This window comes from Carettochelys insculpta, chromosome 9, assembly GCF_033958435.1.
Source record: "Carettochelys insculpta isolate YL-2023 chromosome 9, ASM3395843v1, whole genome shotgun sequence".
NCBI classification, from domain to species: domain Eukaryota; kingdom Metazoa; phylum Chordata; order Testudines; family Carettochelyidae; genus Carettochelys; species Carettochelys insculpta.
Window position 1 is genome coordinate 29,400,602 of NC_134145.1, and position 22,368 is coordinate 29,422,969.

The 22,368-nt window shown below is 41.4% G+C and overlaps 1 protein-coding gene across 1 annotated transcript in view; it reads right to left on the reverse strand.

The window, feature by feature from the left end:
- MCOLN2 (mucolipin TRP cation channel 2) overlaps nt 1-22,368 on the reverse strand; it is a 44,650-nt gene that overhangs the window by 19,847 nt on the left and 2,435 nt on the right. The window contains exons 2-9 of the mRNA XM_075002596.1: nt 18,177-18,336; nt 11,296-11,469; nt 7,263-7,416; nt 6,613-6,706; nt 6,418-6,514; nt 5,862-5,961; nt 1,627-1,742; nt 469-618 (exon numbers count right to left, since the gene is read on the reverse strand). Coding sequence (XP_074858697.1) covers nt 469-618; nt 1,627-1,742; nt 5,862-5,961; nt 6,418-6,514; nt 6,613-6,706; nt 7,263-7,416; nt 11,296-11,469; nt 18,177-18,336 — 1,045 coding nt within the window. The remainder of the gene's footprint in view (nt 1-468; nt 619-1,626; nt 1,743-5,861; nt 5,962-6,417; nt 6,515-6,612; nt 6,707-7,262; nt 7,417-11,295; nt 11,470-18,176; nt 18,337-22,368) is intronic.

Consider the following 22,368-nt stretch of genomic DNA (forward strand, 5'->3'; position numbering starts at 1 on the left):
ACATTGTGAAACTATTTTTTAAAATCCTCTGATCATGAAACAAACCAAAAACTGACCATGAGTTTGGTAGGCCTTAAACTTTCAGCAGGTGCCTTCCGGTCAATGTCATCTGACTCAAAGGATCCTGCTCACGTGCCTTCTTTTTTGGCTGTTGAGCACCACAATTACCGTCATAGAAAGTTGTTTGGTACTCAAGAAGAAAACCAAGAATTCCAAGGATGAAGGGGCAGAAGACCCTGAGGAGTCTGACTGAACAGAGTTGGTCCCACTGAACATGCATATTCCAGTGCTAACAGACAAGACGACATGTACAGACTGAGGAGATCTCTATACCAAAAAATGACATGCCAAACCAAACCACTGGGGCAAAAACAGCTGACTGGTCACAACTTTGGTAATCCTTGCATAGGTCTAACTAAAGCATGCTTAGATACAGTGAAGAAAATATTAATGTGTGTTAACTCTCACCTTGGCTTTTATTTCCATTTTCATTATAGACCCAATGATTGTCATCACATCACTGATAATAACCAGAACATACCATCCATTTATGAACTCCAGACGATCAGCATGACACACATGGCGTTTGTACTTTTCCAGGAAGAAATTCACAAATCTCTGTAGTAAACATTTAGAGATTTGGTTACAGAACATAGCTTTCTCCAGAAAAAGGAACCTTATAAGTACTGCTCAAGTGCAGTACTTGATGCAGAAATGCAGAGCTGCATTTGTTGGAAAAATGCACCCTAGCAAATCCTGTAGAAATAATGTGTGGGCAATATTAGTAATTGCAACAGAAAAGAATGATGGGACATTCATATACAACTCTGTAAAGGGTGACGGCTATCATTACTGCATTATTACCAACTTCACTTTCTTATCTCACATGCCAATCCACAGACTGATCTGTCCCCCTCTGGCTTTTCAGATTGTCGAGGCCTGACCAACATTTTGAACTATGTCCCATTACCATGCTGACGGTTACAAAGACAGTACGCAGATTAAAATAACCAGAATTACGTATCCAATGCTCTCCTCTCCCTCCCTTGTGTACATATTTAGCAAGAGGTTCCCCTGATGTACAGAACATTTGTGTTTCAGTGGACAGTGGGGTGACAACATGACAAGAAGTTTGAGGCCTGCTATACTCAGGAATTTACCCAGTGAACATTTACATATCCGGCTTTTTCAGCCTTCAAGAGAAAATAAGTCATATTTGACTTTTGAGGTGCATGGTTTGCAGATCTTCAAATCCTTGTTTGTTTGAAATGTTGGGGGTTAAATCCAGCACAAATCAAGGTCCATGGCAAAACTACACTAACTTCAGTGGGGCCAGAAGCAATCTATGGATCAGAACTCAACATAGTTGTATCACTGCAGCATGCAGATACACTACTCAGGCCTGAAACTTCATTGTGTATCATACAAGCATACAAGAAACTCAGGCTCTCTCCCAAATATCAGGTTGGATAGAATATGGATGCAATATACTTTTGGAGAGATACTTTCCTACAACAGATTCACTACCTGATAATGCAAAACATGACAATGCTTAGTGGAACTAAAATATGGAAAGTGAATGGAAACATAAGCAGAGAAAATGCAGAGAGACAACGGTATACTTACTTTTTGCAGTTTTAGAGCAAGAATAATGGATCGTGTGCAGAGTATGAGTGAAGCAAAGCAACTTACAATGACAAAACCATCAAAAACCAAAATATATTGAGTGTTCTTCTGAACAACTGTAAAAAAGTACAATAAGAAACAGTTAGATCTTTGCATATTTTTCTGGCACAGAATTCCTTTCAGAAGCGTTTGAAAATTAACTATAAAATAAAAGCTCTGTGAGTTTATTATAACAAGTTTTTCCAACATTTGGTATACTGATATCACATTACAGAAATAAGTTATATAAAATACAGTAAGTACATACAGCATAATACTAAGCAACTCCTCCATGTTGATCTGTAATTCAGATCTTGGATATTACATGCAGAGGATTGGCAGAATCATTCCCCAAAAGTGAAATTTTTTAAAAAAAAAACAATTTGAAGTTAATCATGGAAGTACAAGCCAAATTCTGCTCACACAAGAGTAATATTGCTACTTGATTGACTTCACTGAAGTTGCATAAACTGGAGCTGAGTCTGGTCCACTGATTCTGTTTATCAATGTAGACCTGCAAATTAGAAGCTTCCATTTCACCCACAGCAACTGAGAACTGCTGTAGAAGTTAGTGCTAACGACTCAATACTCCATGCACGGTAAGTGATAATCATCTGTTCCAAGGGGATATGCAGCTCTTTGAATATACTTCTTCACAAGTAAGCAAAGGAGGGACTGGTTTTCAGCTTCTGCACACACATGTAGGATTGAAAATAGATTATTACAATATTCAGGTATTCTGGTAGATCCAGGATCTTAAACCGCCTTTGTAACACACAAAAAAACATCCCCACCTAAAGCATGTCAGCCATTTATAATGCATGAGTACTTTAACTCTGTTTTCTGATTAACTACTTAATATGCAAATAGAGTAAAAAAGCAGCCATTTGAGATGCCATTGTAAATAGTGATTACTCACACACACCCCACACAAACTGCTATTGTGGTTCCAATATAACAGTAAACAAATATAGCAAAGATTTGGTTAGGAGGAGAACACAACAAATTGTTCCTTACCCATGATCAGTAAGAATGCCCCACTCACCCCACTCTTCCATCAACCATACCACAGTATACTTACTCACTGGGGTGGCCACATTCATTAGTGGTTAAGAAACAGGTTTATATTATTCTGTCATACTGAATAGACAGTACTAGCCAGAACAGCCGTCAGTACTACTGTCCCCTTCCAAAGTAATCTCACTGAATTGGACTGAGGCTTAATGATGGATGTATAATGTGGACACCATTCTTTATGTACATAGATCATCAAAAAGGACAAGCAGGGAACATTCACCTCTGCTAAAGTGTTTAAAGACATAATAGGCGTCTACTAGTGAAAGAGGAACTATTTTGAAGTATAGGAACAAAGATACCATAGCTGTTTGAATCTGGGAATATATTATTGATTGAAGACTTGATTTTCAATGTACTAAGCTCATCCAGGATGAAAAAAAGTTAAGTTAAATTTCTCTTTGCAGGCAGAGTCTTGTTAAAATCCATCACTAGGTAGGTTAGCAAGGGATATTTATGTCATCTTGATACTTTTATAGAAGGGAATTAAGCATCTGTTTCTTCATTAGAAGACAGCAATGATTTAGACATTAAGACAAACACACAAGTTGCAAGCTTTGGTATATCCACAAGAAATAAACATACTTCTGTGCCTTCTTCCTCTAAACTCTTTTCACCCCTCCAGTTAAGAAGTTGATGAGCTTCAGTAAAATACGAAGCAAAACCAGACTCTCAAGATCTTGGGATCAGAAAACATGGTAATGTTTACTGACAATTTGAAAAGATGTGTGTTGCCATGTTCAAGACTTCCTGAACCCAGTGACATTACAGACTGGTTAAAATGAGTAAGCAGTCACAAGCATGTTTGATTGTCAGAAAAGTCAACAGAACATGACATAACTCCTTTCATGAAATGCATCTGCATATGTCTCAAGATCACTACACCAGCAAGCAGGGCCAAGTGTTTATGGCCTCCTGTGCACACATCAGGCCATACAGGATAGACTCCTAAAGGTTAACTTGAATGCCCCAACCACTTATCCGAAGAAATGAAATGACAAAAAATAACTGATGGATTTAAAACCTTCTACAAAACACTCGGTGCATCAACCAAGACCTTAGAAATATCTGAGAGAATTACATACTTATTTAAATGTCAATTGAAGACAGGCTTTCGAAATCAAGTTTTGGTAAGTAACAGTCAGCACGGATTTGTCAAGAACAAAATCATGTGAAGCCAATCTAATAGCTTTCGTTGACAGGGTAACAAGCCTGCTGGTGGCAGAGGGGGAGGGAAAAAAAATATCAGTAGATGTGGTATATCTTGATTTTAGTAAGACCTTTGATACCACCTCACATGACATTCTCAAAAACCACCTAGGGAAATGCAGTAAAAGCCCTTTTAATCGCCTCTTCAACAACCACCAGGCTCAATAAACTGGCATTTGTAATTTGCACAGAAAATTTGGTTTACAGTGCAGTTGGTGTGGGGCCAGCAGAGGGCTGGGGCATGGGAGGGGCGGTGGGAAGGAGTTTGGGTCCAGAAGGGGGCTTGGGGTAGAGCATTTACTTCCAGCAGCCTCTGCAAGTGACTCTCCATCCCTGCTGTCACTGGCATAAGTGTACCAGACAGCTCTGCAGGTGTGCTGCCTCTTTGCCCTGCTCCCTAAGCATTGACTCTGCCGCTCCCAGCCCGCTGGAATACTGCAGAAAGGGATCTGGGGTGCACAGTGGATTACAAGCTAAAATGTGAACTAACAGTTTAACACTGTTGGAGGGAAAAAAGAGAAAGCCAGTATTCCAGGCTGTATTGGCAGGACAGCTGTAAGCAAGACGTGAGAAGTAATTCTTCTGCTCTACTCTGCACTGATTAAGTCTCAAGTGGATTACAGTGTCCAATGCTGGATGCCACATTTCAGGCAAGAGGTGGCTGAATTATTCTCTGGACTTCTGACAAACAAAAATGATTAAAAGTGCAGAAAACATGACATGAGAAGGCTGAAAATAATGGATTTGTTTAGTCTGGAGAAGAGAAGACAGAGGGGACAGGATTAACAGTTCTCAAGCATACAAAAGGTGATTTCAAGGAGGAGGGAAAAATATTATTCTTAACCCCTCTGAGAACACAACAAACAGCAACAGGCTTAATTTGGGGTTGGGGTGGCAGAAGGAGGCCTGGGCTCTGTGGTGGAGCCAGAATTAAAGTAGAGGGGGCAAGATGGGGCCCTGCACTACGGTAAGCGGTTGCAGTGCAGCGGCGGGGAAACACTGGGTCAGACTAACCTGTGCAGAGATGTCCTCGGTATTCCTTCATCCCCAGGCTGCCCATATGTAAAAATAGCAACTTGGAGTGACAGGCAGGATACTCTATTTCCTAGAGCTTGAGACTTGTTCAGATCATCCTCAGGATATAGAGTCCATAAAAACATCTTAAAGCTAGGTGGGACGATCTGGTTTGTGGTTATTAGACTGCCACTGTTCACCATCCTGGTGTTAAACAGAAGTGGCTTAGCATTTTGTTACTGACGTAGGAAAGGGCATAAAGAGCAAACACCAAGATAAACAAGTGGAAACAGGATAGCAAATTGGGTCATGGTGCAGACACTAGCGAGGTCAGTAGAAGTAATGCAAAAGCAGCAACATTCAGGCAGAAACTATGAGATTTGGTGAGACAAAGGCAGAGCCAGCATAGTTGCCAGATCTCAACTGGGCTATATCTATGAAGTAGAGTGAGGGATACATAGCATCAACGTGCACTTGTATCTGAAAGGTGTAAATACCAATGTGGAAGTGAAAATTGGAGGAAGTCAGAATTTGGAAGAACATTAAAAAAAAAATATTTCCAAAAACCAAAACGTTTCTGTCAGGGCAAGGATGTAGGCCCCTGAACTTGAACCCTTCCAAAATTACAGCAGATAATATACTAGCCAGTGCGCTGCAAGGAGTAGAACTGTGCATCATTTCAATCTGTAGCTTATATTACACACTGGTCAATACTTCCCTAGTGTCCAAGCATTTCAGTTGCCTTTCTAAAACTGACGATGCTTTAGCCATCTTTTCCTGAATATAACACAGTTCACATTTGTATATTTGTCTGTAGTTGTATATAACTAGAGCAGAATAACAGATTTACTAGAATCATCAGATTTTAATCATGGAGCATGTATGTGCACCATACTTACTAGATCCAGATATATGCCAGTCTTTGCATTCTTGAATATCAGCATCACTATCAAAATAAATTTTTACTTTACCACTGTGGGCTCTGTTGTTGAAAGTAATCTGCAAACACAAATGTGAAGAGTTATCACTGATGAAAGCAAAACTAGCAAAGTTAACAATGTCAAAAAACGCAGCGTCCAAGTGTAGATTGATACCCACTGCTACTGCTTAATCTAGATAAAGCTATCATATGTAAATAAAGCTATCATAATAGATTAATATATGTGGAAAAATACATCTGAGGCAAAATTCAAGATTTAACAAAACAGATTTTACTTCTCCTGAAGAGCAGAAACATGTACAAACACTGAACAGGAGAACCACATTTCAGGGAAAAATAAATACTTATTATAAGAGGTCTGTCTCATTGATACCAACCAATCATATCATTTTGCACAAGCGTCAATGGAGAGTGCACACTGGATTTCTGCTATTTTTACAGTCAGAACACCAATAAGAAACTTCCTGGCTTCTAGAACACTAGCTTCCCTGTATATAAACCTGAAATGCACTTACAGTATTCTGAAAGGCATAGCAGTCAGGCAGTTCTCTGGCATGAATAGTTTGTAGATCAATGCCTTTAAGTTTAAAGGAGATTTCAACCTGTATAAGCCTGAAGAGTTTGAAAAAAGGCAGTGAATTACATACAAATATACTCCATATAGTCCAGGGTTTGCAAATGAATGGACAGGTCTTTAAAATTCACTTTACCTATAAAATTCGAAGTTGAAAAAGGATGAATTTATCATCATCAAATCACCACATTTCTTAGTTGCTAGCATCTCTGGGTCTAGATGAATACAGTCTATGGGGAAAAATATTTGACAAATTTTACACAAAATGATTATTTACAAAAAAGGGTGAAATCAGGTAACTGGATAGTGGTGGACATTGACAGAGGTCCCAATCCAGCAAGCTGTTCATTGCAGACAGATCCATGTAACTGGGTGGACCCCCGCAGAAATTAATGGGGTCATGAGCAGGTTCCTCAGTCAGATGTCTTCACAACTTGTAGGGTCAGGGCTGTAGGGTTCCAATTCTGAAAGATGCTAAATCCTCCCACTGAACTTAATCGTGGTTGACAGCACTCGACAAGGCTCAATGTCTGACCTCTGATCAGCAGCTTCTCTCATACAGAAAGTCAACAGCTGAAAAGCCTTCAGAGAAGCACAATCTCACTATGGTGACCTACAAAGCTTCTACTGCAAAGTAGTAATTTCCAACTGGATATTAAATAACAAAATAAAGAAGTTGCTTTCTATGACTGACACAACAAATATGAACTTATGATTGATGATTAGTCAATGCAATATACAAAATGTTCATGGCAACATTGTTTTTAATTTAGAGCAGTACTATACCTGTTTCAATGGCAATGTCTATGTTCAGCGTATCATTGGAAGGAAGCATTGTGCCTTTCTTGTATTGTTGTTTACAGATCTGTAAGTCAGATACATCATCTTCATCTTGTTCATAACCAAGTGTGCCCAGGGATATATTCTTCAATTGGGAGTACTAATTTAAAAATAAAAACACATTTTTTCCAGGTAACTTCATTATCCCCAGATCAACCTATTGACAAAAAATTACCAATGCCCATAAATGTTTTCCTTTCCCATTTTCATTTATACTTGCCCCCTACCCCCACCCCAGTAACAAATTTCATAGCTCCCAGTATCAGCTTTTGGTACCCACTTCGTATCTGCATAACAAGTTTGATTCAAAGATCTCACATTAGTCAAACATCAAGACCCCTTGCAAGACAGGTAAATAGTTATATTCTACGAAGACATGTCAAAAATCACACAGGCAGTCTGTTCAGGCACTGTTACTTATTCCAGCAGCCCAGGCTGAGTTCCACTTACTTAGGCTACAGCCACACTACGGCAGAAGATTGACCTGCTCAGGGTCAATCTCCTGAGGTGTCATTTCATGCATGGGCAAAATGACATTATCAGGGGTCAAAGTTAAGAGGCAAGGAATAAGGAAGTTTGAAGGCAGAAGCACACCTGTCACCCTTCTGCCGTGTAGACAGACATGGAAGTCAACCACAGATAAATCCACTGTAGCTATGCAATTGGCACAGCTAAAATTGTGTATCTGATCAACTTCTACATCTAGTGCAGACATAGTCTTAAACGACACTCTCCACAAGCATTTATTGTGTGCCTGCCTCATGGGAGCATTCAGAGTGCTAGTTTGAAGGGCTCTGATGGAAAAACACTACTACATAAAAAGGGAATTTTAAAAAAAAGATTATAAACATAAGTTAGCAAAATTACTCTCAACAACCCATACTTCTAAGAACTGTCATAGGGTGACCAAGCAAACAAACTAAAAAGCAGAATATCAAACAGAATTTGTAAAATCTGTACAATCTTTTTAAAATAAAAATAAGTCCTGACCAAAAAAACCAAAAACAAAAACAAAAAACACAATTTTGACAAATTTTAAGATTCCTCCACCCCCACAATAACTATGAAAGCTTAACAGACAGAGATTGAGATATAAATTGATTACAATTTCTATTCCAACATTGTTAGCAGGCCAGCCCAGCATAAAGCCAGTCAGACCCAAAGTCACAGCACATTTTTCTACCCATTTGCTGGACAAATTGGAGAGGAGCTGCTGCTTTGATTAAATGACAGCAAAACCATACATTTATTAGACAACATGCATCCATGGAGCACACACAAAGCTTAGGTAGATTCCTCCCACGATAAAACCAGGTGCAGGGGAGAGGACATCTTCAGGCACGCAGTGACAGAATTAGAAAATTGTACCATAAGAGGGAAAATAAGCTTTTGACTTGTATTCAGCTACTGGTGAACTGCAGTAATTTTTAAAGCGATAAACCTCTCATTCAAAATTGAAGGTTTGCTTACTAGGATACAATAAGAGACAAGCTCTCCCTACTAAACTCTTAGGCTATGACACAGTCTGACTGAAAACCCCGCCTCTGGGTCAAATTCTGTCCTGACTTATCTGCCATGCATGCCATTACTTTCAGTAGGGTTACACAGAAAGTAAGTTAAGGCACAATTTAGTCCCTTTAAGGTATCCTTCATTTCACTACGGAGATACTCAGCTTTATCATTTTTACATTCATTTTAATATTCAGTCATAATACACCAAAAAGATCCTGACTGGCAGGGAAAATGAAAAAGAGTAATACAGCAAAATGGACTGTACACAAGACTGCGATGCAAAATATCTGGGTTCTAATTCCTGACTGTATCAAGGGCCTGCTACTGAGTAACCTTCAGCAAGTCACTGCACCATACTGTGCCTCAGGTCTTCATCTGTAAAATGGAGATAATACTTGGAGACCTTTGAGATCTACCAGTGAAAAGTGCTATATAAAAGACCTAATTGTTGCTGGATTCAGCAATAATGGAGTCTGGAGTCATGTTTTCTAAGCTGGCAAGGGAGCCAGCACATTGCTTAGATAAGGTACTGGAGACACAGCTTTTCACATAAATTCTTTAATACCCATAGCTCTGAACTGACTATTGAATGCCTATGAAAGCAGCTGTTTGCCAACTCAACTAAATAATCAATAACTATTGCTCAAGGGATTCAACTGGCAACAAATCCCTTAAACAACAAAGGAAACAACCCCCCCATCTACGTAACACTGACTCATGCTCACCATGGCCAAGACACAGTTGAAGAGCTCCTAAGTTCCTTGCCAATGAGTCAATCCAACAGTCAACACCTTTTGAGGAAAAAAAAGTCTCTCTTTCTTGTAAGCAGGCAACATTGAAAACACAGCTAAAAAACCCAACTCCCTCCCATCTAATAATTATCACTGTCTGACCTCCCCTTCCAGAATACAGTAACTGAGACACTAAATTTCAGCTGAATTTTGATAACAGCCCAGACACATCCCAACCCTTTATTAGAACAATTAGTACCAAAGAGAGCCCCAGTCTCTTCCTTGCCATGGACAACATTCCACACAAGTTATCATGGAACACGGCTAACAGGCTTGGAAGATGTAGAAAGTGTCAGCTGTGGGGTACATAAGTCCTCAAGTAGTTTTTATGGACAGCTGCATATTTACATGCAAGGTCTCCTTTAAAAGTGCTCCACGAGGCTCTTTCCAGCCTATTATTCCATGTTTATGAAAACCATTTATAAACTACAGAGGTCATGCAAAGAGATTTTATATCTGATGCCTGTATCACATACTTGACTCCTGCTTGATGACAAATCTATCCTTTCACTAGTCTTCTAGTTGGGGCTTCAAATCAGTCTTAGGGCCTACAAAAGAAGGAAGAAAGGAAGGAAGTAGTAAACCAAGGAGAGATAAAAGGCAGAGGAAAAAAAACAGATTAAAGTAAAACAGCAGCATAACTATGAGGAAAATTCTGAAAGTGGAGAAAGAGAAGATGTGTACATATCAGTCACCATTTTACGCAACACAGCCCAGATCCCCTGCCTCGTTTCTGCCTACTCTGTGCAGCAAAACCAGTGGATTTGCTCTCCTGAAGATTTTCATTAGCGTGGAGGATTTGCCACAAGGCAAAGAACCCTGAAGTGGGGGCACAGCCAAGAAAAGAGGTGAGGCCTTTTCATTCTACCAATTCCCGACTGCTTTAATGGCTCCTTGAGGACCATTACCAAACTGGAAAATGCTGAGCAGCCCTAAAGCTGCTCTAAATTGAGCCTCAAGTGGACAAGTGCCAATAGGTCTCAGAATTATGAAGGCTCAAGTAGAAGTCCCACACTTTTGAGCTATACCAAACTACAAAAGACCTGACACACACATTTTTTTAAACAAACAATCAGAATTTCCATTTCATATTTTCTATAGACTGTTTGTTTTCCCCACAATTTTCTATTTTATGTGCACATTAAACTGTTTGCTGGAATTTTACCATTCTGGGTTTATTTAGTTATTTTTGTTTTTTATTTTTAAAAAAAATATTTAAGGGTGATATTTGTTGGTCACATTACCCAAATTCCTTTTAAAATACCATACTAAACTTAAGCCTGGTGTCCTGATATTACTGGACATATGGCATGCCCATGTTGAGATTTCTGGAAAACATGCTACAAAGCTGTGATTCACTAAGGCTGCAAGCATAAATTTTTGGAATGTATCTATATTTATGTCTATTTCTACTGAAAATAGAATTTAAGTCATTTGCTATGGCAAGATTAAAAACAACTGAATATGAATAATTCTAATGTGTGCCCAGTGGATAATTGTAAATAAAATTAAGATTAAGAATATACATGAAAACAGATACTGAGTGCAACTTAATGTTGACTGCTTATTTTAGCAGATAGCCAGTTAGGATATCTGCAAACACAGAACAAAAACTCAGCAATCTCACTGGCTGCGACTAATGCTTTTTATTATACATAAAACCACACAACACTTACCTGATTAATAGCGAAAAAAATGCTGTCATAAACCTCCTGCTGTGTATATACACTGCAGCTATAATCATCTTCATCAACCCCTGCATAGCCTTTCAGAAATAGATGCTTAAAAGCAATAGTGTTCTCTTCTTTGAAGGAAACCACCAACTGGTTACTCAAGCCAAAAAGAATAAGCTAAAAAATTAAAAATACAAGTTACAATATCATTCCATCATTAACATTCTGATAATAGTAACACAGATTAGCTTCTTCATGTTATAATTAGCACAAACTGGAAAGTAAGAACCTCTGTTCTTTGTAAATATCAGACTTTTTAAACAAAAAAAAAAAAAAAAGCAAGTTAATATTACAATACATAATAACTAACAAATAGCAAAGGTCTCTTTTGCCAAAGCCTGAAAACCAAAAATCGCACGTTGCTTAAGCTGGTACAAGAAGAAAACAAGGGAATGAAAAATAACTTTTACTTCACCAATACATATGCCATGAAATATGGAAATTTATACTACTTTAACTTAGCATTTAGCCACTTGGTGCATAGTGATGATCAATTATAACCTACAAGATGCATTTTCACTTCTTTTAACTATATGCACAGGAATTTTATTCATAATGTGAGTTTTTGAAACGATTTGAAAATGCAAAAGCAATTCATTCACTTTAACCATTTCTATACTAGTGAGAGTTTTCGAAAAATCAGGGGCTCTTCAAAGCATGTTCTTTTGAAAGCAAACTGAAAGAACATGGTGCTTCCTCCAGAGGTGCTTTTCTGATCCTGGAGCAGGAAGAGCACTTTCTTTCAAAAGAAAATGCATGTAGACATTCCGCAGGCCCTTCTTTCTAAAGGTAGTCCATGGAGATGCCCTGGCTATCAGAGGTCTATGCTCCCTACATCTGGCACCTTAAGGTACAAGGATCCCCGGAGACCCCATGGCAGAAAGCTGGGAGCGCAGTGGCAGCAAGGTGACAAGCCTCACAGCCCCACCCCTGCCGTGCAGATTCCACTCATGGCAGCCAACCAGCCACCCCACGACCCCCAGGGATCCCCCTCAACCAGGAGCCAGCTGAGGGGTCACAGGAGCCCATCTGTGCCACCAAGAAAAGGACCTCTTCATGGACCGAGCCAGAGCTGTGGGACCTCCTCAGACTATGGTGGGATGAGGAGGTTCTGCAGTCTGAGGAAGTCCTCCAAAAGACAACCAGCAGAACACCCCCGACTTCGTCCAGCTGGCTGCCACCTTGGCTCACAGGGACACCCTACCCACAGCAAGTGCACCCCAAGGTGAAGAAGCTCAGGCAGGGCTGTGCCCAGGCCTGGGATGAGGTCCGGCGTTCGGGGCAGCACCTAACAGCTGCCTCTTCTACCAGGAGCTTCATAGCCTCCTTGGGCCCCGGGACACCTCACTGCGAGCCGCATGCGTGGGTGAGGAAGAGCTGGACTGCAGTCAGCACATGCCTCACCTACGCAGGGACCCCTCAGTGCCTGGGATCCCCCATGGCCACTAGGCCATTGGACAGGAGGGCTGCTGCCCATAGGTGTTCAGGGGCACGGCCCTCAAGGCTGGTCGGCAGACTGATGTAACAACTCTCTCCCCCACTCCATCCACACAGCTGCGCCATTCAAGGGCTGGGTGAGCCTTGTCCAGCTTGTGGAGCCAGAGAGCCCACCAGCAGCAGAGAAGAGGGTCAGGGCATGCCCCACACCAGTGCCCGAGGAGGCCTGTGGCCAGAGGGAACATCACTGTGTGTAGGACAAGGAGGCCAACATCTACATGGCCACCCTCTGCCAGCAGAACACCCTACTGGAGGCATGGCTGGCGCTGGAGTGGGCCAACCTGGTCTGGCAGCAGGAGGCTTATACCAAGGTGGTGGAGGCACCGCACACCCTCATCTGGGCCACCACTGACCAGTTGGTCTAGCCTCCCACCCCCACAGCTGCCCCCATGGCCAAGCCCAAGTCTATTGCATCCCTACCTCCCTCAGGTGCTGGCCCCATCCCAGCCCCAACATGGACCCAGATGTTAGAGGCTCCTCTGGCCACTGGGGCTCGGGACCCTCCATGCTGTTGGAGGACTGTGGACTAAGGCCCCATCCACCCAAGGTCAGATCCCCCCAACCCATGTCCCAAGCCCCCACAACATATATAGTTACTACCCCTGGTCCCCACTACACATAGTTATGTGCACTGTCTGTACTCTTCACACAGTTCACATTGTTTATTAACAGTTTATTTTTCCCCCACCCCTGTATCCTTTGCCCTGGGGGGGGAAGTGGTGAAGGGTAGATAGGTGGGAGGGACCTGAGGGAGGTCACTGGGGCCCATGGATGAACATCTCATAGAGGGCCTCCCAGATTCATACCCTATCCCTGTGAGCCTGGTGACTCTGGGCAGCAGCGAGCTGTTCACAGCCAGGGCTGGCCTCAGCCGCCCACCCCGGATAAAGGCCTTGCCCCAACTCTCCACCACACTGTGGAGAGCACCGCATGCCACCACCACCTGATGCACATTGTGCAGGCCAACCTGCAGACATGTGAGGAGGCACCTGAAATGGCCCTTCAGGCACCCAAATGTGCACTCCACTGTGTTGCGGGCCTGGGTGAGTCGGCTGTTCAACAGCTCCTGGGGGAGGTCTGCATGGCCAGTGTAAGACCGCATGAGCCAGGGCTGCAGGGGATACACCATGTCCACCACCAAGCCCAGCAGCATGGTGACTTCCCCGACGAGGAGCTCCCTCTGGGGGATGTAGATTCCCTCATTCATCCTCCGGCAGAGGCTGGAGTTCTGGAATATGTGGGCATCGTGGGCCCAGCCTGACCAGCCCATGCAGATACCCATAAATCATTCATTATAGTCCACCAGGGCCTGCAGCATTACAGAGTGGTAGCCCTTCCAATTTATGAACCAGCCCATGCTGTGGTCCGGAGCATGGTTGGCAATATGGGTCCCATCCAAAATGCCGAAGAGTTGGGGAATCTGAGTATGGCAAACCCTGCAATGGCCACATCCAGGTCCCCAGTGCAGATGACCCTCTGGAACAGCATGGCATTGATAGTCTTAATGACCTGCATGGGATGGAGAGTACATGCACTTGTGGGTGCGTGGCAGGTTGCGTCTGGCCCCCTCCTCCTCTGCCCTCAGTTCCTGAGGGTCTCCCTTGCCTGGGAGTCCCCTCCCCCTTCCTTGTGGCGGGCTGACCCAAGCATGCCTTACCTCCATGAGGACAGCCCTGATGGTTGCCTTGCCCACCCCAAATTGGTGTCCTATGGAAAGTAGCCATCCGGGGCAGCCAGTTTCCATACCACGATGGAGACCTGCTTCTTGAGGGGGAGGGCGGGCCACACACAGGTGTCAGAGGGAAGGAGCAAGCCAGCTGCAGAGCTCCAGAAATGTCTGCTTGGTGATCCTGAAGGTCTGCAGCCAGCAGACACCATCCCGCTCACCCATGACAAGTTGGTCCCACCACTTGGAGCCGCTGGGATGGCTACATAGGCACCAGAGCACCCGGGGAGGGTGCAGCTGAGTCCCCGGGGAGAAGGCCTGCACAACCCCAGTGGGGGGTAGTGTCACCCTGCGAAGGAGGTGGAGAGTGGCCATGACCACTGTGGCCATCAGGCTGACCATGGTGTTGAGAGTCCACGTCAGGGAGCTGCTGGGGGTCCACTGGCCTCTGCAGGGGGCTTGTGGTCCGTGCAGCTGGTCCGCTCTGATGTGATCAGCTCAGCAGGCCTCAGCAGGGTGTGCAGGGAAAGGATGTTTGGGAGGGGTCTTAAAGCGGGACAGCTGGACGAGGCTCCTGGAAAGGCTTTGCAGCCATGTGACCCCATCTACAGCATTTCCTGCCCCATTCTTTCAAAAGAGAAGGGCAGGATTTCCATCCACTTTTTTGTGCGTGTGGACATGTTCTTCCAAAAGACGATCTTCTGGAGGATCTCTTCCAGAAGAGCTGCTTTCGAAAGATTGCTATAGGGTAGACATAGCCATCTTGTTCTCCTTGAGTGGAAGGCAAGTCATTCAAATCTAAGGAATTACTTTGAATTTGAAGAGCTTTGACGATTAAAAGTACAATTCCAATAAATCACACTGACTAAAAACAACGTGTTTTCAAATTTATCACAAGCAATTCTGTATGAAAGTGACTTAGATTTTTCTAATGGACAGCTCACTCTAAGATTTGAATGGCAAGCTGTGTTCCATCACATCACCAGTAATAAGGTTTTTGTAACTAGAATTTAAATCAGTGTTGTTGTTGATGATGATGATGGAGACTGAATAGAATCCAGTCCACTAATCCATAGCAATTCAGAGCACTTAGAGAACAATATTGGAAAACTGTTTGTAAAGTAAGTAGATACAAATCTGCATGCACACGGAGAAGTTTATTGATCAAATTTGCCATTTTCACTGAGCCAGTTTCCTGACTATCAAAAACTTTAAAACCCCTTTTAAAAACAATTTCCTTAAGAAAAATGTAAGTGGTTTACTCCACATGTTTTGGCATAAAAAAGAGCAAAATAAGGCAATTGAAAACTCCGAAAAAGCACAGAGCAAAGACAAAACCAGAGCTTGGAAAAAAACTTACACATTAGATGGGTCCAAATACATCATATTTGCCACTGTTGCCACAATCTAACCTTTCACTGAAGGAAAAAAAGGAGGACAAGCTTGAAGACAGAACTACATTAAAGAGGCTGTCTTCCTGAGCTGGCAGACAGCTCTAGTTCGTCTGCTGCTGAGCACTGCACCAGAATGAAACAAAATTATTCATAACTGGGTGGACTAAAGAGCACACAAAACAATGATAGTCACAGTGAACTATAATGTGGGAGGTTGCAGCCAGGATGATCAAAACAGGGGATTTCTAGGCCATCACTGCCTCATGGCCTTTATAACAAGTGTTGAATTCCCACCAAAAAGTTTGCAAGATTCTTCAGGCAATTTAGCAGTTCTAGTTAAGTGATCTTTGGATTGCAAAGCTGTTAATGTAAGTCCTCAGGCAATTTATGGTCTTGTTTTGGGGACATGTGGAATCACAAATTTGCACTAACATACTTGTAAATACTAAAACCCTAATACACTTGGACAGAAGCCACTCCTGCAACTCAACAGTGAAAAGAAAAATTGACCTCACCTTACCATATGAAAGAAGCCATATCAATTATTTAACATGCTGAAACTGAGTATTTTCTGAACTAGCTAGCTAGCTAACAGGGGTAATCCTGTAAGAATAAGAATGAAGTACACCAAAATCACCCCATGAGAGGTGTCCTCATTCCAAAACTCAAGGATGCTCATTTGAACCTGCCCACATGCTTGCTATAAGCAGCACTGCATTTCTCTTTGGTAATTCTGTTGCCGCCTCACTCTGGCTACTCCATCAGCTGCTGAACATGGATCTGACATGACAGCCACTCTACTCCACCACTGAATGATACTCAGAAGCCCAGGTACCAGAGTTGGTTGGCAGCCCCAGAAAGAAAACAGTACTGCATCTCTCCTGCCACAGGCACGAGGGCCTGGCCCAACCCAGAGACCAAACACAGGAGAGACTGGGAGAGCAAGCACAGCAATCCAGAGTTTAATCACCAGCCCAGGCACCATGCTTGTGGACTATGACAGACTTGGAGGGTTGGCACAGAGCATGGGATGGATTAGGTAGACAAAGGAAGACAAAGTTACCTCATAGCTTGTTACAATATTCTCAAAGAAACACGATGGAATTGGTATAAATCATGGCTGTGCTCACACAAGTCTTTGGGTAAGGTGAGTGGGGAAGAAGTCCTACCCGCTGTTCTCTACAGCAGCAAAGCTTCCTTAGTAATTACAGGAGCACTAATGAAATCAGGACTTCAGTTACTGGAAGTATTGTAGTCAGTGTTATTTGGACAGCACAGTACTTGGAACCAACCATTGCCTGGAGCTCTGTCTACATTAGTGTTTCTTCTGCTGCCACTCCTGCACTGATGTTAGCAAACGTTGAGCATTTGTTTGCTTTTTGTTTTTGGAAGAAAGGCTGAGGTCACCTGCTTTGGCTAGAAAGGTTCTGGAAGATGTTATTGAGAGATAATAGCTGGGGATGTTGCTTGATTCTGGCAGGTTTGTTAACTACAAACATTGCCCCCTGCATCTCACCGTATATTTCAGAGCTATAACGACACTTGGTTAAATCTCATCCTTCAGATTCCTGTATTTTAGAGATCCAAACAAATAGCTGATTTGTCTTTATACAAATTAATGCATTGTCTGTAATCCATCACTGGGGAGAGAGTGGCTCAGGATTTTAACTGCTCAGCCAACAATCTGCTCCTGACAATCCAAAGAGCATTTGCAAACACATACCAAACATTCAGATTTGCTGGTTACATTAGTAACAGACTCTGTAATTGCTGGATTGGACTCTGGTGATAAACAACAGTACCTTGGTCTCTTGAGACAATGGGTAGATTACGTGTAGTGGAGAACTAAAAGGTGTGAAGTGTATGCCACAGCATTCCAATGACACAGTAATTCAGAACCATATGATACACAATCAGGTATTTCATTTAGGGGAAAACAGGCTTTGAAACAAATATTGTTGGCAGTGTTTGATCTTCTATTTCACTGTTAATCTGTCACTGAAATTGCTCCAGTCAGCACCAAGGTGGTGAGCAAAGAAAATTTAGGAGTTTAGTTTATAGTATTTCCTCCCACAACACCCACCCCATCACTCTTAAATTTTAAGCGAGTTATCTCCTGACCTCTGATCTTGGATTTTTTCCCCCAGAAGTTTAGATAAGTAAAGATTAACCAAGGGAAACAATACCCCGAGACCATTAATTTTGTTGCTCCACCTACATATATCTTATTTTGTCAGAATATATTTTTAAAAAATTATATCCATTACCTGCGTGGTAACCATAACTATCTTTAGAATCTGCAAACCCAATTTCCATGGGATTTGACGTCTGGCTCTGTATTTTTCACATGGGTTCATAAAGTAAAATTTTAAGTCTTCCTTTAGAGCATCCTCTTCTAGATCTGAATCTGGCTGAGCCATCATATGTCTGCCATAAACAAAATAGGTTAATTAGAAACCTGCAGAATATCTTGGAAGAAACTTTCTGTATATTACAGATTCATCTCACACATCTGTTTGGCTTAGAGATTTATGCAAACCAGAATGAAGTTTTTAAATTAGTAAAATGGAAGAGAGGTTCTCATATTACAGTGTAATAATCCATTTTATTTCTCCACATTATGCTAGCTCAACTGCACATCTCCACACAGTGTTTAAAATGAACATTTTTCAAAAACACCTCCACGCAACGAAAGGCCTTTGTATTCACTATACAGATTAGGAAGTGTTTCTATTCAATAAATCTAAATATTTTGAAGTATTATTTACATAATCCACACTTTTTAAAGCTTACAACCCTACATAAAACTATTTAGAGACCAAAAGTTTAGTGTTCGAAGCACACTGACAAAGCAGAATGGGAAAACCCACACACTTTCACTTCCTTTACATTTCATTTAAAAAAATAAAAGAGGCCCACCAGTCAGGCACTTATTACAAGCGTTAAATTCACTGTAAAATCAACCATCTTCAAACAAACCAAAGCATAAATTTTTTTTAAGCACAAACGAACATAAGATATTTTGGTTAGTGGCACATTCACTTCACTTGTGAAAACAGATGTAGAGTGAAAAGTTCAGAAACTTCTCTTCTCAAACTTTCCCACCTTTTATTTCAAATGAAGCAAGTGCTAACTTTCTGGTCAAGACTTGAAGATCTGTACTCAACTTGAACAATTTTGTTTTCAAATTAAAGACAGTTACATTTGAAAGGGACTACAAAAAAGCAACAGTCTCTTTCTCCCATTACATATGAAAACTCTTAAGCATTTTTTAATCATGCATACCTAATCTTTGTTTGACCTGGTCTCCATGAAATGTATAGTGTACTTACAGTTTTTTAATTCTATATTGTATTGTATGTTGTATAAAGTATACTCCCATAAAGCTCATGTGATCTGCAGAATCAGCCCTGTTCTCAGAGCCAGAGAGCATATAAGTAATTTTCAAGACCAGAACTGCAGTACAGTACCACTCCCAGGTAAGCAAGTAAAAACAGATTTTTATCACTGAAGCCCAAAGGTTAGGTTTACTACACAGTGACAGCTTTTATGGTTCTATTTTAAAAAAGGAGGTGTGAACTACTGTTCCCTGTGAACTGTGCGCTACTGCAGCTGCTCAGGAGAGACTCAAATGCCGCTCAAAGCAGAGGTGTCCAAAGTTAGGGTTTGTATTTCTAGTGGTGCTGCACCATCACACATGCCTTAGTGCACATAAAAATGTATTCTGGACATGGCTGAAAAAATCCACAGAAGGAAGGAAAACAATTAGACAGAACTTTGGCGGCTAGAGTTATGCCCAATAGAGTTACAGAGACCCAAAAAGGGATTTCTACAATTTCCACTCCACCATCAACCTCAGCCTGGACAATTTTGAACAAGAAGTCACACACACATTGCCCTATACCAGCAACCCTCTGATGACTATTCTTACCCACATGCGTCCAGCTTCCATTAAAGACACATCACACAGTTCATTGTCTACATCCCAGCCCTAAGATACAACCAAAGCTGCTCCAATCCCACCAATGGAGACAAAACAAAAACTATAATATCTTTATCAAGCCTGCTTAAAACTTAATTAACCAGCTAGAGAAGTAAAGAAACGTTGACAGAGCCAGAGAAGCACCCAGTCATCACCTACTTCATGATAGGCCCAACAAGAAATTAACAAAACACCACTTGTCATTAGCTATAGCCCCCATCTTAAACCTCTCCAGCACATCACTGACAACCTACACAATCCCTCACCCTCACAGGCTTTGAGTGACAGGTCATCCCTCTCCTACAGGCAGCTGCCCAACCTCAAAAAATACTCACCAATAACCACACACCATACCACAGAAATATTAACCCAGGAACCTATCCCTGAAATAAACCGTGCTGCCAACTATGTCCACATATCTATACAAGCAACACCAATACAGGACCTAACAACATCAGCCATACAATCAGGGGCTCATAGACCTGCACATCCACTAATGTGATGTGTGTCATCATGTGCCAACAATGCCCCTCTGCCATGTACATTGAACAAACTGGACAGTCTCTGCACCAAAGGATGAATGGACATAAATCCGACATCAGGAACTGGAATATGCATAAACCCATAACGGAACACTTTAACCTCCCTGGACATTCAATAATGAATATAAAAGCAGTCATTCTTCTACAAAAGATTTTTACCACAAGATTACGGAGGGAAACATCTGAATTGGACTTCATTTGCCAATCTGATGCATTTATACTAGGCCTTAATAGAGATCTCAATTATCCTATGAGTTACAAGGGCAATTTCCCCACCTCTAATATCTGCAGGAATAGGACACATCCTACTTCACTAGATTAATTAGTCGGTCCTATCAATGACAGGTAACCCTTTTTTCTGCCCTCTCCTGCCTTCCCTTCCCTCTCCCGCTATTTAAACCCTGAATTCTTGTTGCCTCCTCCCATTATCTGGGGAAGTAAGTGTTAACCACAAAAGCTCATGACCTAGTAAGTTTGTTAGTCTCCAAAGTGCTACAGTGCTGCTTGTTATTTGTAAAGCTACAGACTAACACAACCACCCTTCTGAGACTATAAAGATGTCAAGTGAGCTTCAGGAAAAAAAAGAAAAATGGAAGGAGGAATCAGAAAAAAAATAATTTTAAAGTTTCCTTCAGAAAAATAAGGTGCCAAACTGGACTAGTTTTAACCATGTTAAGAAATGGATTAAAGGGATATTGCCATGAAAATAAATTTCTGCCTGAAAAGTGTATACCTAATGTTGTTACTAACAACAAAGATTGCTTTCAGCTATAGTAATTAGCAAAAAGGTTTGTTTTTTTTCCCCAGTTTGTATCCCTTGTGCATTTGACAGCACAATGTGTCTAGTCGGACAAATATCAACAAGGTTTATTTAAATTACTATTTCTTTAAAACATCAGGACATACTATTTGGAAAGTGGGAGAAGGGCTGTTTTGTTTTACATTACCCAATCATTAAAAAAAAAAACAAGTTAATAATAGCAATTTCACTCTTTTGTAGCCCTTTCCATCAACCTAACTGATACTACAGCTTTATCTTTATTGGTTGCCTACATTTCCTAACTGCTTATTTGTTAGGTTAAGGAAAACGAAGAAGTGTTTGAATATAACAGGAACATACGAAATCCTACCAATGGCATAGATCCATTACCAGATAAAGATGGCAAAATTGTCTATCTTGATGAATACAAAATTTCATTCTCTTTTTGAAAGAGAGAAATATGAATACTTCTTTGACAGTGCTGGTGAAACACTAGGGAAGATATTACACCACAGCCACTATTACATGTTTTTAAACGTTCACTACTGTGTAACCAGCACTCAAAGAGCATTAAAAGAAATGGTCATAGAGCTCTATGAACCATGAATATTATTTTTTAAAATCAGTATTGAAGAACTGAGAAAATAAGAACTGGAAAAACCTAAACTCCTACCAATATTTAAAAAGGGAAATGACAAAGGTAAAATATTGCGAAGACAGTTAAGCATGCAAGTACTAAATAAACAGTTTAAGACTGCAAATTTGATTCATAAAAATAGCCATGTTGATGTGACTGACTTAAGACTTCTGTAAGTCATTTGACTTAGTCCTGCATGACGACAGATAAAATAAATGATCACTATGTAGAAAATAGTGAAGAAAGTGCTTCCAGTGGAGTACCAGAGAGATCCCTATTCTTGGCCCAAGTTACTCAACATCTGTATCAATTATTTTAGCAATAACGTTAAATCCTCACTGGTGAAGTTTATATACTACATGAAACTTGGAGGGATAAACAGTGATGGGGACAGGTCAGACATTGACACGGGCCTCAACTGCTTGCTACAGTGGTCTCATCTGAACAGCATGAATTTTAATACGGCCAAAAAAACAAGGTCACATCTAGACACAGATTTCACCCAAATCTCCCAGGTAGTTCAATCAAAAATAAAACT